Below are 15,785 nucleotides of genomic sequence, written 5' to 3'. Positions count from 1 at the left end.
CTGTGTTTTCTAGTCTCTATTTTTCCTTTTAATTTTTTTTTCCTGTAGTAAATAATGAGCTGCCGCCTGAAATCCGGCTTGCCAGTGGTCAGCTAATGGGTGATGACCTGTCCCTCCTTACTGCAGGAGAGCTGTCACCTTATATCAGTGACCCAGCGCTGAAGCTATTCCAGTGTGCTGTTTGCAACAAATTCACCTCTGACAGCCTGGAGGCCCTAAATGTACATGTGAGCAGTGAGCGCTCTCTCCCTGAAGAGGAATGGAGGGCAGTAATTGGAGATATCTACCAGTGCAAGCTCTGCAACTACAACACTCAGCTCAAAGCCAACTTCCAGCTACACTGCAAGACGGATAAACATATGCAGAAATATCAACTGGTGGCTCACATTAAAGAAGGGGGCAAAAGCAATGAGTGGAGGTTGAAGTGTATTGCCATTGGCAACCCTGTTCACCTAAAATGTAACGCCTGTGACTATTACACCAACAGTGTGGATAAATTACGCTTGCATACCACCAATCACAGGCACGAGGCGGCCCTGAAGCTCTACAAGGTAAGCAGTGACATCCATTTCCGTTGGCACAGAGTAGAAAAGGAAATTAACTCTTTCAGAGCTTGGAGCACAAGTCTCCAAATTAAGAAAAAAAAAGAGAAAAAGCATCAAAGGGCAAGGTGCACAGTTTCTGATTAATATATGGAATCACAGGCTTTATTTATAAACTTTTACCCTATGTCTCATTTACACCTGTCTCAGTGGCTTTGATTTCTTCACTGGTTTCCCCAATATAAAAGAATGTTGGGGGTAGTACAATATATAAAATAATATTTTTTAAACCTATTGATTTTTTTTTTTTTTTGAACCTAGCACCACTCTTGGCTAAATGCAAATGGTTACAGGGAGCAGAAGACAAAATCAGTGCCCAACCTTGTGAATGCATAATCTTTAGTTTGGTGACAAACAAGGATGCTCCAAACATGATGTTTATTTTCCTGTGTGTGTTCAGTAGTACTGAGTAAACACACTATCCCTTAGCATCCTTGAAAGTCTCTAAAAGTAAACTCTGTTGTTATTTTGCATGACTGCCTTCCTAACTATCAATATGTTTACCCTAAATGAGTGTGGTATAGATAAATATGCTTATTTACACAATGCTTTATATAATGGTAAATATACTTTTATCTTTACTTGGAAAACTATGCAGATGTAATGAATACATGCAAGTGATGAACACCATTTATTACAGAACTTGTCTTGACTTTCTCTAAACCCTAATTACTGATTAATTTATTTTCTGCAGTTTGTTCACTGGATTGTCTTGATTGTCTTGGTTCATGTACAAATATAACACATTCATTACTATGATGAATAACTTGGTAACTTATTAAAAACTTCTTTTTGTCTAGAGGATATTAAAATTCAGAAAATACTGCAAACCATTAGTCATTGTAACAAGCTCTAAATATGATTACAAAATCCATTTTGCAAGTGTTATCTATTGATTTATACTAGAAATCAGTGATAACTATACTATCAGGAGTCAACCAGTGATTATCAAACCTATGACTGTTCTAACACTATTTAAAGTTATAACCACACACAAAAAGAGCAGATTGTGGCTATTTTGATTAAGTGAAGGAATTATTTATTTGGATTGGTCTAGTACTATGTGTTTGGGTTGTTTCTTGGAGTTCAAATTCTAGATAAATGTACTGTGCATAAAATCCTAATGACTCAGTGTGAGAATTTGTAACACTGTTCATGTGATATTGGCACTCTGTGGATCAATAATGAAAGCATTAGATTTGGGTTACGTTCCAGAGTTTGAAGGGAGTGCAGGCCCTAATGTGAGATGGAAAGCTTCTAAGTTGACAGTATCGAAAATATAATATAAAGAATTAATTGTATTATAATTCATAGGTTTTGCAGCAACAGTTGACAACTGTTCAATTGTCTACTTTTTTTTCTGTTGATACCTGACCTATTAAAACTTTTAGAATACCTAGGAGAGAAAAACAAACATTAAGTTTGTATAAATAATAGATTTAGAGCCTGGGAGCTATATAGAATATTCATGAACTGTGTTTATATTCATGCAGCTCCTCTAACACTTTAAATTAACATGTTGTGAATAGAAGATATAGATGTATAAATTTTCTATTTTTTAATCTTTTGTGGGAACCTAAAGGAAGGTAGGGTGTTATTGTTTACTTTTTCAGAAAACATTTAATCTGACTGCTTGATGATAATTTAAATGTATGTATGCGTGTGTGTATGTGTGTGTGTGTGTATGTGAAGTTTATCCATTCATTCCATAAGCAGGGATTGGCCACCTCATTCTCTTCAGGGCAATTTGCTTGGTGCTGCAGTTACTCTTGAAGTTCCTTTTCATGGAGAGTTGGATGTTGTCTTTGAATCTGTAGCAATCAATTAAGATAAAAGCATAAGTATAAAGAGGGCCTTAAAGCAGAGAGAGCTTCAGATCTCACAACCAAAAGGTGTGCTCTTTCCTTAAAAATCTTATAAATCATATAAAAATTTACTCTTCTTTAGTTGCTTATCTCTTAAATATCTAAATATTCTTATTCAGTGTAATGTTTAAATATGATCAGCAAACAAACTTTGAACAAATGTATCTTGAATTAATGGAAGATTGAAGAGATAAATATTTGAGCTATTGAGACTTGGTATTAGACAATTGAACAATTAGACAATTCTTTTGCATTTTCTTTCAAGAAGCATTCATTATTTCTAGTAGTAACTGGAAAAATACTCCAAGTAGCATTGTGTTGAGGATTCCACTTCTAAAGTGATTTCAGAAACTGTGTGAATCATAGAGGATTTTCAAGTGCAGTAATGAGGATATTAGCAAGCTTGGTTCGCTTGTGTTGGCAAAATAAAAGTGGTTCATAAGTAACATTAATTGCTTTTAAATGAGAAACTAACAAATTGGCCTGAGCCTGGAAAAAGAAATGATGGCTAAAATATTAAAATTAGAATTAAAATAGTTTCAGAGTTAATGACTAGACAGTAATCTCCTCTATAAAATTCATTTTCATTAGGAGTTTAATTTACATCATTTTGCATCATGAATTATTTAAACATGAAGGGGTAGTGACAAGTAGCAGTTATAAGACAAATACAGAGCTGCAAGAAAACAGCTTGTCTTGTTATTGACAACATATTGATTCATAACACTAAATGTGGTGATGTGTCATTTCAATTTGAATAGGCCACTTTACCTCCTGCATTGTCAAACTGAAGCAGCGTTACCTAAAAGTGTGTCCTTCTTCTAGGTTAAGGAGGTTAAAAGTTAAAGGTTAAGGTTAGCTTAAAAGCATCATCTGCCTAGCTGCTTGACTTGAAACTGATCAATGTAATGAAAATCTGTTTTACAGATGTCGTTTTAATGTATTTGGCAGGATTTAGGCAGCTTTAACATTAGATGTGTGCTAGTAAAAATTATATCTTTATTTGACCAGAACAACACCTTTCCTTTTATGTTTAAGGTAGAAGGCTTGTGGGTTATGGTATTTTGGCAAAGAATCCAGAGGCAGAATGTGTTGATGATCTTTCCATATGGACTCAAAAAGAGAATACCTTTATGCCTATTGCTAATGATGACTTCAAAAACAAACAAAGCTATATTCATTTTTGGCAGCATTATTTTCCTTAGAAATTTTTTAAAAGCAATTTTGTTACTGTTAAGAAAATCTTACTCGTGTTTTCAAGTGAGATTCTCTGAAGTGTTAAGCACTATTAAATTTGGACTTTTCCTCCAGAAATTTGACTGATGAAACAAAATTGCTCTAGGAAAATAAAACAATAAAATGAAACTGAAGATTGCTCATAATCTTTACTTTTAATGTTTGAATATGTATTCAAAGTGAGATTAATAAATACAAAATATGTAGCTAGCTACAGTCAATCTTGCAAGGTGAATATATGTGTGTGTGTATAAAACAGTGGTTTTTCAGCTAGCCCATTTATTTGATTTAATTATATTCTTCTAATTTCATATGTTTCTATTCTTTACAAATTTTAGTCAATTGATAAAATAATTGGTTCTCAATAAATATTTGTAGAATGAGTGATGGATTAACAAATAAACTAAGGAACAAATTAAAGAAACTCCTTTACTTCCAGCCTTTATTTTTAAAAAATGCAATGTAATTTTGTCTACCCCTTAAATTATCTCCAACTTTTTCTAAAGAGTCTAGTAAAAAGATATAATGAAAACCACAGAGCACTACACGTTCAAATTGAGGAAGAACAAATGAAACCGGCAATATTCCAGAATTACAGTTTAGTTTGTTCTTGGCTCAGTATGGCCAAGACTTGTCTGGCCAGCTGATTGGTCTAACCACCATTCGGTACAGGACTTAGAAATACTCTTGCTGCATCTTTACTTGGGCTGCTCTTTTAATATTATATGTATTTATAAGTGAGGTGTTCACAGCTTTGCTTGTTCAAAGTCAAAGCCTTAATTATACTACCTTTTTTTTCCTTCCTGCGTCTGCTAGTAGTGAAGCAGAGTAGTCTGTCTGAATTCCATAATGCCTTTTTCATATTTGGATTTCAAATTGACTGAAAGCAGTGAACAAATTGCCTGTCTCCATGGTGAGCAAAGGAACACACTTGGGATTTAGTCCTAGGTAACTTTTAGTGTAACATTCCCCCATGGAACATTTTTGGGTTTTTCTCATTATCCATGTTATGGATTAAGGAATCCTGGTTAAAAACTAAAATCAAGGTGTTGGGGATGCCCACAGAGGAGAATGCAAGGAGACATATTGGGAACAGTATGTGTAAAGAAAATTTAAAAAATGGAATAATTAGGTTCACCTACCTTTTTGTGCTTTTTTTTTTTCTTAGTAGGAAATAATAGCCCAATCAGTTTGGAATTAACGAAGAGTCACAGGTATTTTCATTTCAATAGGCCTGAGTCCAACTTTGCAATTTAAAATCAAATATACCAGATATGTACCATTTCAATTATTGAACTGTCATTGTCCCGGTGTGATGGTAAAGGAGGTCAGGAGATTGTGTGGAACACATTTACATAAAAGTCATTGTGTGAAAAGAAATTGGAATATGTGTGTGTATCTAAGAAACCAAAACAAGTTTTTCTTAATCTTATTCTAGTCATTTGTTTAGATGAAGAAAGCTGTTTTCAGAGATAAACAAAAAGTTATTCTTTTCTGTTACTAAACATTAACCTGAATATGGAAATTTTTGCACTTTTGTATTAGTTTCGGATTTATGTTCATTTCAAGGTTGAAATGCAGTGTGAAATTTAATTCCAGTTGCAGGATTTGTTTTGGAAAAAACTAATCACAATTCAAATTATTCTATTGTATTCTCATATAAATAGGGCAGAGATTGAAAAAAACAGTTTCTGTAGTAGAATAGTACATACTTGCATAATGCTTATAATTATTAAATACATGTATTAAATAAAGAGGAGTTGGTTTGCTAATAGCAACTAATAAATCACTGGTGTTTTCAGAACAAATGCAATTGGCCAGCTGTATCAACTACATCTACTTCTGTTTTTAAGCTTGACTTTTGCTGAAGCACAGCTATGTGTTATAACATGGCTACTTCGGCACAAATATGGGCTTTCTCACTGCATTCACATGTCTAGTAATATATTACATTGTGAGCTGAGAACCTTCTTTGTACCATACCAGAAAAGAAAAATGACCAAAAATCTGTCAATCGAAGGACAGAGAGAGAGATAGAAAGATAGATAGATAGATAGATAGATAGATAGATAGATAGATAGATAGATATCAATCCCTAGGAAGATTGACTTAGACCAGGCATTAGCAACTTACTACATCCATGTCAGGATAGATAAAATGATTTTTATTGTGTGAGATTGTTATCAAGCCCAGACAAAATTTAAAGAAAGTGAAGTGTGTCATTAGAACCCTCCTACTCTATTTTCTGTGTGTCTTTTCTTAACCAATGCCACCGTCTGCCTACACATCAGGAATATACTGTTATGCTCTTTTCTGTTTTCCTGAAATCCTTACTACTTTACCCCACCTAGGTCTTCTCTTCATGGAAATATTCCATGTTGCAAGATTACCTAATTCCCCACAGAAAACTGGCGTTCCTTTAATTAAGGGGAATGAAGCCTTTTTATAAAAGCAGAGTCGTGCATCCAAAGGTGTAATTGACTTAGAAGTCTTTTTCAGCATGCATTTTTTAAAAAGGAACTGCCTGAACTGGAGGAATTTCTAATGTTTGTGTGGAATGGAGTGATTATGTCAGCGACTGGGGTTAGGTAGGGCAGTGGCCCTCCTTAAGAGCTTTCTTCATTTACTCCTGAACACACACACACACACCACCACCACCACCACCACGCACCACTGCCACCACCACCACCACCAACACACCATACCTCAGAAACAGAGTCAACAATTTGGCTCCCCTATTCATGTCAACTCATACTTTACGATTCACATTTCATTTTTTGTGTAACTTGTGTTCATTCTATTTCATGTGAAGTGCAGGTATGATTTAATCAAAAGTGCTAAGTTGCTCATTTATCACCCACCCTGAGGTCATTTAGGTAATGCAGACAAAGGTGTTCTCTCATAATTAATGTGCTCTCCCTGTGTGTTTCTGTGGCTTAAATGTAATAGTCCCCATCAATGGAGCTTGTTTAAAATTGCTGAAATGTTCAAGTGGGTGCTGGGATGCCATGACATAATGCAGTCAAAGTCATACGTTAAGCAGTCCTCACACTGCTGAAAGGGTCTTGGCCCTGGGTGGAGTGAGGAGGAGCTGGCGTGTGTATAATGACCGTGATTCTGCTTCCAGAACATCTGGCCTTCCTGAGCTTTGCTGGAAATGTTTTTACGAAGTTTGTCTTGAGTCTGAATCTCTACTCAGGTTGAGTTCAATTAGATGTGGAGATTTGTTCATTATTCAGATAAATCAAGCCTTAAAAGGTGCTTTCTTCCTGCCCCCCAAATTATCAGCCTATTCCGGGAAAGTGTATAGGAGGATGTGATTTGTTCGAAAAGTGAAGGACAGGCATGAAGGCACAGCCACCAATAACCATGAGGAAACACCTTCACAGATTCTATAACCCAAGAGGATGGCAATTAGTATAACAGGCACAAAGGCCCCATTCTGTTTGCAGAATACAAAAACAATATCTCAATTTTTACTTCTGGTAAATATAGAAGCACTTATTGAACACTTACTATGTGAAAGGTTTTGAAGTGTCTGATATGGTGTCTGTGTCCCATTGACGTGATGGAATATAAGCCACCTTTCTAAGTGCTGCTCAGAGACAAAGAGTTTTCTAAGGTGATACTTCCTGACTCATTCTGCTCACCAATATAATGGGTTAGATTTGGTGATTAGATGTCGGGGACATTAAAGTTGTTCAGAGTTAAATCTATGGACCTAGTTATCAAAAGTTTCCATGCATTTTTTTTTCAGCAATGTTTAGTCAAAGGGCTGCCTGTGAGTGGTCTTTTGAGTCACCAGTAGATGTAGTATAATGTCACTTCTGTATCTTCGCTTATTCTTATTGCCCTATTGCATAGCAAGACTTCATTGATCAGTTGATTAGATAAGGATTATAGTGGGAACTTGAGGGCAGGATAGAGCTTTTCTACTAGTTGGACATATATGTAGTTTTCAAACATGAGGATGATGCTACTAGTGCATCTCCTAGAATATGAAGAAGAAAACTACATAATAAAGAATGCAGGCCAGGCGCGGTGGATCACGACTGTAATACCAGCACTTTGAGAGGCTGAGACAGTTGGATCATGAGGTCAGAAGTTTGAGACCAGCCTGTCCAGCATGATGAAACCCTGACTCTACTAAAAATATAAAAATTAACCAGGTGTGGTGGTGCACGCTTTTAGTCCCAGCTACTCGGGAGGCTGAGGCAGGAGAATTGCTTGAACCTGGGAGGCAGAGGTTGCAGTGAGCCGAGATTGCACCACTGCACTCCAGCCTCTGCAACAGAACAAGACTTTGTCTCAAAAAAAAAAAAAAAAATGCAAAATGTATCTAATTACAACTACTATCCGCCCCTTTAAATAACCAGGATAAAAATGTAGTATAACTCTTGGGAAACCTCTGTAAATTCAACCTACAATAAGGTCAATGAGAGTGCTGCTTAAAGATACATTATTGTAATGACCAGTTACAGTGTTATTATCACAGATAATAACAGTTGTTGTTGTGACCGCATTTTATTTCACTTGGTTTTACATCATTTTATTAACATTTTATTTTCCTTATCTTTAAGGAAATTTTGTAATCTTGAACTTAATACATTAAATGTGCATACGTAAATATAAAAGTGTACGGAGACCATATTCTTTTGACTTAGAATTTCCTATAGACTTTATTTCATTGGAAGTACTAGCATAAAATATACATTTCTCTCTCCTGTTGCTTAAAGAGTTAGTGTTAGGACTCTGTCCATCAAGCAATTTTTAAGGAGTAGTGCAGAGAAAGGTTATGGTTGAAGAACTATTTGTTCCTGCATATCTGCTAATAAAATTATTGGAATACAGGGCTGAGTGTGGGAAGAAATGATCCATTGATAAATCTAACTGTGACAGTTAACTCCAGTTTGGGAGGAAAGCTTTTAAAGCTTTAAAATAATGATTTGTAGTCTATGATTACATGTCCTGTTGTAAGAAGAGCCTCATTTATCGATATAGTTGGCAATTTACTGTCTATATATAATTTACGGGCTATTCAGAGGAATTTTCCAAAAAAATCCCTCCTGATGCCAGATAATCTGTCAACAGTGAAACTATATTGATAATTGACTTACTTATTTTTTCCCTTTTACAATGGCATTATCTTTTTGGAGAGAAGATACAGTGACAATAATCATGTAAGTTAAATTCTTTATGTACATTACTTCACGTACTTTTTGTAACAGCTATATGCTATTATTATATTCTGACATATGAGGAAACAGATTCAGAGAAAAACACCTGGCTTGAGTCCTTACAGATAGTAAGAGGTTGAGCTGGAATTCTAACCTTGGCCTCTTTTCAGCTCATGCCCTTAGCCCATATTAAAAAGCTTTTTAATTAAGAAAACTTCTATATTTGAGGATAGGAAAAACAGGTTATGGGAAAGTAGCCCACTTTCACTTCTTCAAGCTAGCAGATTTTCTTAAAGGTATTGCCGATGCAGTAAGAGCTGGCTGGTAGGTTTGTGCACGTGAATGCAGTCTACTGAGATGATGAACTTCAACCCACTGGGTCATCGATGAACAGGAAGGGGAAACTGTTGTTAAAATTATTAGCTGCTGTGTGTCCTGCAATGACAGAGATTTTTCACTTTAAAAGTCTTCTTTTTACTGGCATGTTTGGGTATTTGGTATATTAAATAGAAAGGACTAATAGAATATTTATCACTTCTAGTGCCTGAGCTCTCAGTGCTTGCAAGTTAAGCACCTTTGGAAGCTGCATTAATTCATTCAGGTCACCAGGGTACCTCAGCAGTAATGTACTAAATGGTACCCTGCTGACCTGAAAGAGGGAATGTGCCTCCCTAAGCATTTAATTTACCACACAAGAACAACTAAAGCACAATCTACTCACTGCCTAGAACCTGAGTCTCTTTCTCCCTCTCCTGGTTTCCTTACCACTACTGGAGGAAGTTGTATTCACTTGCTACTTCTTATGATTTAAAAAAAAAAATCTTGTTTTGAATTATTATTATTATCTTAATTTTATCTTTTACATCTTACTTTGATCCATTTTAGTTACAAGACTTGAGGGATTCTCTCTCCATCATATGTTGATAATACACTCCTTTCCTCTCCCCTCCTGAAAATTCTGCTAATGATTTCAAGGTAAAGCCCAAAGTCTTGACAGAGCTACTTAGATTAACTGGACTTAGAGATGCTTGGAGAAATCTCACCTCCCCGAATCTGGCTACCTGATCTTGCAGAAAACTGTCAGTCACTGACATTGCTGCAGTTGACCACATCTATTAAGGAAATGTTCATTTACTGGAAAGTAAGAATAGTCATAGCTTGGCATCACAGAATCGTTAACTGCATGGAAACTTTCAATAACTACGGCTGGTGTATTTAAAGCATGTCAGTATTTTTTTTTTTTTTTTTTTTTTTCTTGAGATAGGGTCTTGCTCTGTCGCCCAGGCTAGAGTTCGGCAGCATGATCACTGCTCACTGCAGCCTTGACCTCCTGGGCTCAAGTGATTCTCCTACCTCAGACTCCCAAGTAGCTAAGATTACAGGCAGGTGCCACCACCTTGGGTTAATTTTTGTGGTTTTTGAGAAACGAGGTTTTGCCATGTTGCCCAGGCACGTCTCGAACTCCTGGGCTCAAGCGATCCACCCCCTCAGCCTCCCATGGTGCTGGGATCACAGGCATGTGCCACTGCATCCAGCCTGTGAGAATATTTTGGTAACTGTAGTGTGCAGTATTTTTAAAAGACTTAAAATATTTCTAACTATTCGTTTGGCAGGACTGAGAATAGCACTAGCATATATCCTTAGGGTCTAAAATCATTCATTGTTCAATTGCAAAAAATCAGGTAGCAAGTCTAATCGCCAACACCTCTGAAGGAGAGTCAATTTATAAGACATCTCCTTTCAACTCAACATATATTCGGCACTTACTACTGAGTAACTATGTAGACGATATCAGTAATGGAGAAGGAGGAAAATAATTCTCAATTGTTAAACCAAATAGTGTTTTTTATTTTTTGAAAAAGACGGACATGCTAAACTGGGAATTATATAAAACCAGAATTTGCCTTTTAGAATTTATTTTATTTAATGAATTTACATCATAAGATAAAGGGAGAAAATTCTCTCTCGTTTACTCTGTGAAACCAAATATCGCTATTCTTGAAACAGAAACCCTGTGATATCTTTTGAGAAGTAATGTGTCTAAAGGCAAATTCTGGTGTATTATTTTTTGGTTTTTGATTTTTATTAGAAAAGTAGGTAATTCAAAAAACCCACACATTTGGATGGAATAGAAGTACCAAATTTTTCCATGATGAGTATTTCCTGAGAAGATACTCCCCAGTTTCATAACTGAATTCCTTAAAAATAGGTGCAAGGGGAATTTACAGATAACTTTTTTTTTTTTTCAGAGGAAAATAGTCTTGGCTCTCTTAATTCTGTAAATATTAGAAAAACTAAAATGAGATTTTTGAAGAGCTGTTTAATTTTTAGAGCATCAATTCTTAACACGAAGGTAGAGGTACTTACTCTCTTTAAGTCACAAAATGAGACAAGCTTTTCCTGATTATCCTATTGCTCACTTTTTTTTCCACATTTCCTTAGACATATGCTTTAAATGTCTGGTATAATGTTTAGTGGTAAGTTTCTGTTCCGTGTACCAGGTCACTCAATTATGGCTACCCCCTTAATTACAGCAGCTTGATAATTTCTTGGCAAATCATTGATTAAGAAGAAGTACATTGAAATTGATTACACACAAACACACACACTTTTCCAAAAAGTGAACAATTTAATTCTTTCAGTGAATGTAGAACATGGATCTATTCAGATCTCTTGTGTTAAGTGATAAAAAAAGGCCAAATGCCAGTACCTCAATGATGTTTTCCATCTATATCCAAGGAGACTTATTGTATTTTTTTTGTCCAAACTTCCTTGGAATGAATTGTGTGTGTGTGTGTGTGTGTGTGTGTGTGTGTGTGTAAGAGAGAGGGAGAGAGAGAAGAATGAGAATAGAATATATAAAAATGTATTAAAATTGATGAAGATTACGGGTTAATCATTAATGCCCTGTATTTTATTTTAAAGTAGATCACAGAAATCTCTTCCTGCCCATTGTAAGTGTGCTCAGTTCCTAGAGATAATAAACCTTTGATGATGTTGTGCAAGACTCGTCAAGAAGCACTGAAATCAGTTCTGTATGTACACATGACTAATCAAAGGATCAGAGAACAGGATATGATTTGCTAAAAGTGATAGCTTCTCCAAAAAGCAAATAGCCTTGCTAACTGTGGGAGCACAGTAAGCCTGTATTTTTTTTTTTTTTTCCTACAAAAGGCAGGTCCTACTCCCAACCTTGGAGTAGACATGCTTTGCAAAGGCTTTAGCACTAACTGTTTTTAAAAGAATATTTTAAAAGTAAAGTGCTTCTGAAAGTAATGTCTACCTAATTAACACTCTGCTCTTTTATTTGATCTTAAAGGCATAATAGATACCACAAGATTCTTAGACTTAGAGACATCCTTGAAATTCAGAGTATTAGGTAACCCAAAAAAGTACCTTCTTAAATGGACCAACTGTCAGATGTCCATAGTGGGGAAATGATGCAATAAGACAGCAATCCCAATACTGAAGTTTGCAGTTCTACATAAAAATATGACTGAAAGTTTTAAGAAAGCAGTTCTGCATTAGAAAGAGAAAGGACTAAAGTGATACGCTACAAAATCTACCATGTTGACAGTGCAGTAAATCTTGAGACCATTGTCTTCTGCTTTTATCTCCACTTCATTTTTCTATTTGCAACAACTCTATTGAGATATAATTCATATGCCATTCAACTAATCCATTTAAAGGATACAATTCAATGATTTTTATAATTTGTACAGAATTATGTAGCCATCACCACAATTGATTTTAGAATATTTTCATCATCCCAAGAAGAAATCCTGTACCGTTTTAGCTTCCCACCCTTATCCCCAATCCTCCCTCCCCCGGCCCTAGGCAATCACTAATTGCTTTCTGTCTCTATAGATTTGCCTGTTCTGGACATTTCATATAGATAGAATCATAGTATATGGGGTCCTTTGTGACTAGCTTCTTTCACTTAGCATAATGTTTTTAAGGTTCATCTGTGCGGTAGCATGTATCAGCACTTCATTCCTTTTAGTTACCAAATTTCCATTGCATAGGTATAGTACATTTTATTTATACTCCATCAATTGTTGGATATTTGGGTCGTTTCCACTTGTTGTCCACTATGGAAAATGATGCTATGAACATTCGTATACAAGGTTTTGTGTGGACATATGCTTTCTTTTCTCTTGGGGTATATACCTAGCCGTGAAACAACTGAATTGACAGTCAATAATATTAACTAGATTCACATTACTGTCATCTGTTCTTAATTTTTGCCTGGTTTGTTCCTTCTCCCCTGTCCTTTAAAGAATACTTCACATTTTTATCATTCTCTCAATGTCTCTTATCCATCTTCTGTTCTTCTCTGGCTAACTAGCTCAGTTAAGAAAATTGATAGTAGCATAAGTTGAGCACTTATTTGGTGTCATGATAATATCCTAAGTTCTTTAAATATATATAATTATTTAATTCTCACAGCAATCCTGTTAGATTAGCTACTATTATTATGCCCATTTTGAAGATGAGAAAACTAAGACAAGGAAATCTTAATTTATATAAGGTCACATAGCTAGTAGTAACAGTGATAGCTGAGTCAGGACTTGAACTCAGACTGTCTGGTTCCAGCACCCACGTTGTTAAATAGGACACCTTATTACAGTGAAGATACTGCCTCGAGAGGGGATACCTGGAAGGGAAGGCCCTGTTTGTGGCAGAGGAGATGGGAATACAGGTGCAACTGTAATAGTTGGTCTTTGAGGAGGACATGTATCCCCTGAGGCAGGAAGAAAAGAATGAATGATGAGAAAGGTAAAGATTTAGAATCTTTTGAAGAAGAAGTGAGGGCTGGTAAATTAGAAAAATCACTCATAACAGTATATAGGCTTTAGTTCTTTATAAAGTCTGAATGTGAATCATTTATTTGATTCATACTATGTTCTTTGAAAAACACCTACAAATTGTATTCGCCGTATTTATAGGAATGAAAAAATTGGTACATTTATGACAGCTTAAATCGACTGAAGTATATTTTGTTTGATGTTCTAGTAACACAGAGAGGCTTATTTATCCTCATTGATTAAAAACACCCTGTTCTGGGCCCCAAGGCAAATGAGACAGACACAAAGGGAAAAACTGGAGAGCTTCTTCCTGTCCTCAAGAAGTTCACCAGTTTTAAGAAGCAAATAACCTTATACTTTTTCTCTGTGCTTTATCTTTTCTTATAAGTTGTCCTTGTTCACAGCTTTCCTGAATTCCAGAAGTTTGTGAGGACATTTTTAGTGCTTTATATAACACATTTTTGTAGTGTTTAATTCTTTGTATCATTTAGAGAATTAATATTTAGATTTCTTGCAGTATTTGGGGAAAAATTAGATTTCTACTTTGTAGAACTTTGATAGAGTGTCTCTGTGTTTCCATACCAGTGAAGGTGTTGTCACATTGTTGAAAAATAATGTACAGTAACAGTATAATTGGAGTCTTCTCTCTCTTTCGCCACCACCTCTCCACCTATGTGATGTTTGTGACTTTTATGTTCTCATAATAGTGAGTATATGGATGAACCAAAATATTTCATGGTACTTTTCTTGCTAACGGACAGGATTTTTTTTCTTTTTATGAGTATAAGAGTATGAATATGCCTCTTTCTCATATCTGATGTAATAATTGATGTAAAAAGTCTTACTATTTTATATATAGCTATTTCAGGCCTAATCTTATTTGTTTCAAACCGTTACTAATGTTTCTTGAAGTTTTCAGTTTCTGGAGATCTTCATGTGGCTCATTGACCTGAGTATGATGAGATCAGGCAAGGGCTGCCAATATTCCTATTGTCAGAACATTATCATTGTGTAACTTTTTCTTTCTATTTTACCATTAAAATGAGTTAAGGGGAAATTATGCAAGAAAACATGATAAGCTCCTATACTACATCACACGCTAAAAGAGTCTCGGCATCAGCTTTCTTGAGTCTGTGCCACAGTGAAACTGAAAGATGGACTGCCTATTTCAGTATTTATGTCTATGAACACTTGATGAGCTTAATAAGCTTTAATGAGGTGGGTATCAATGTTTGATATCCTCCCGTTATTAACATACTGGGGATGGAACATGGTGGGAGGGAATAAGGGAATGTCTCAGAGAAAGAGTGGAAAATATGCACAAACACCTGCCTTTATCTCTTGTAACTCAAGAAAAGTTTAAAACAAGGTTAGGCATTTTCTATCTTAAGGTGTCCAACTGACTCACTTTTTGTGTTTTTTATTTTTATTTTTTGCAAGCATTTCTGTACCTTAGTTAATATATTAGTAAATGGAGAAAAAATACTCCACTGAGTTCTGTAGATCTTAATTGAGATTCAAAGATAGCTTCGAAAAAAAAAAAAAAAAAAGGATTCTGAGATGAATGCTTTCCTTACGTGTGGAAAATGTTACTCATGTCTTGTCAGTACATCCACTCTATTGGCGCTGCGTTTTGTACTAGGAGATAACTTCTGCTTTTTTATTATTGGTAAGGCACTTTATTTTTAAATTTCTGTAAGTGTACTTGGTTACACTGTTATATCTAGGACTTGTCATTCCTGAAAAGCCATCCTTAACTTTATCTTACCAATTGGCCTTCAATTGAAATTTGCTTTGAAGAGGAATGTAGCTATACTCATCAACTTGAAAAGCAGTGAATATAGCTCATAGAAAATAACTATTTGTGTTTTCTTTTATGCTTTAACTTCAATATACATTCTTTCTTAGAAGTTTTCCCACAGAAAAGGAACTGTGTATTATACTTTTAAATACCAGTTTTCAAGTCAGTCAAGTGAGAATTTGCAAATGAGCAGTAGTAAGTGATGCTCACAGCTGAAAAATGAATGTGTAAAGTTTCTGTATCTGGCATTACTTTCCTTTTGCCTTTGGGATGATACAACAATTTTTTCATCTATA

General features: G+C 35.3%; 1 protein-coding gene across 2 annotated transcripts in view; it reads left to right on the top strand.

Moving 5' to 3' along the window:
* Positions 1-15,785, top strand: part of ZFHX4 (zinc finger homeobox 4) — a 188,689-nt gene that overhangs the window by 26,222 nt on the left and 146,682 nt on the right. For both annotated transcript variants that reach the window (XM_011937165.1, XM_011937166.1), the window contains one exon: positions 49-551. In XM_011937165.1, the coding sequence (XP_011792555.1) occupies positions 49-551 (503 nt within the window). The remainder of the gene's footprint in view (positions 1-48; positions 552-15,785) is intronic.

This window comes from Colobus angolensis, unplaced genomic scaffold, assembly GCF_000951035.1.
Source record: "Colobus angolensis palliatus isolate OR3802 unplaced genomic scaffold, Cang.pa_1.0 Scaffold16, whole genome shotgun sequence".
NCBI lineage: Eukaryota > Metazoa > Chordata > Mammalia > Primates > Cercopithecidae > Colobus > Colobus angolensis.
This window is presented reverse-complemented; position numbering and strand designations above follow the sequence as displayed.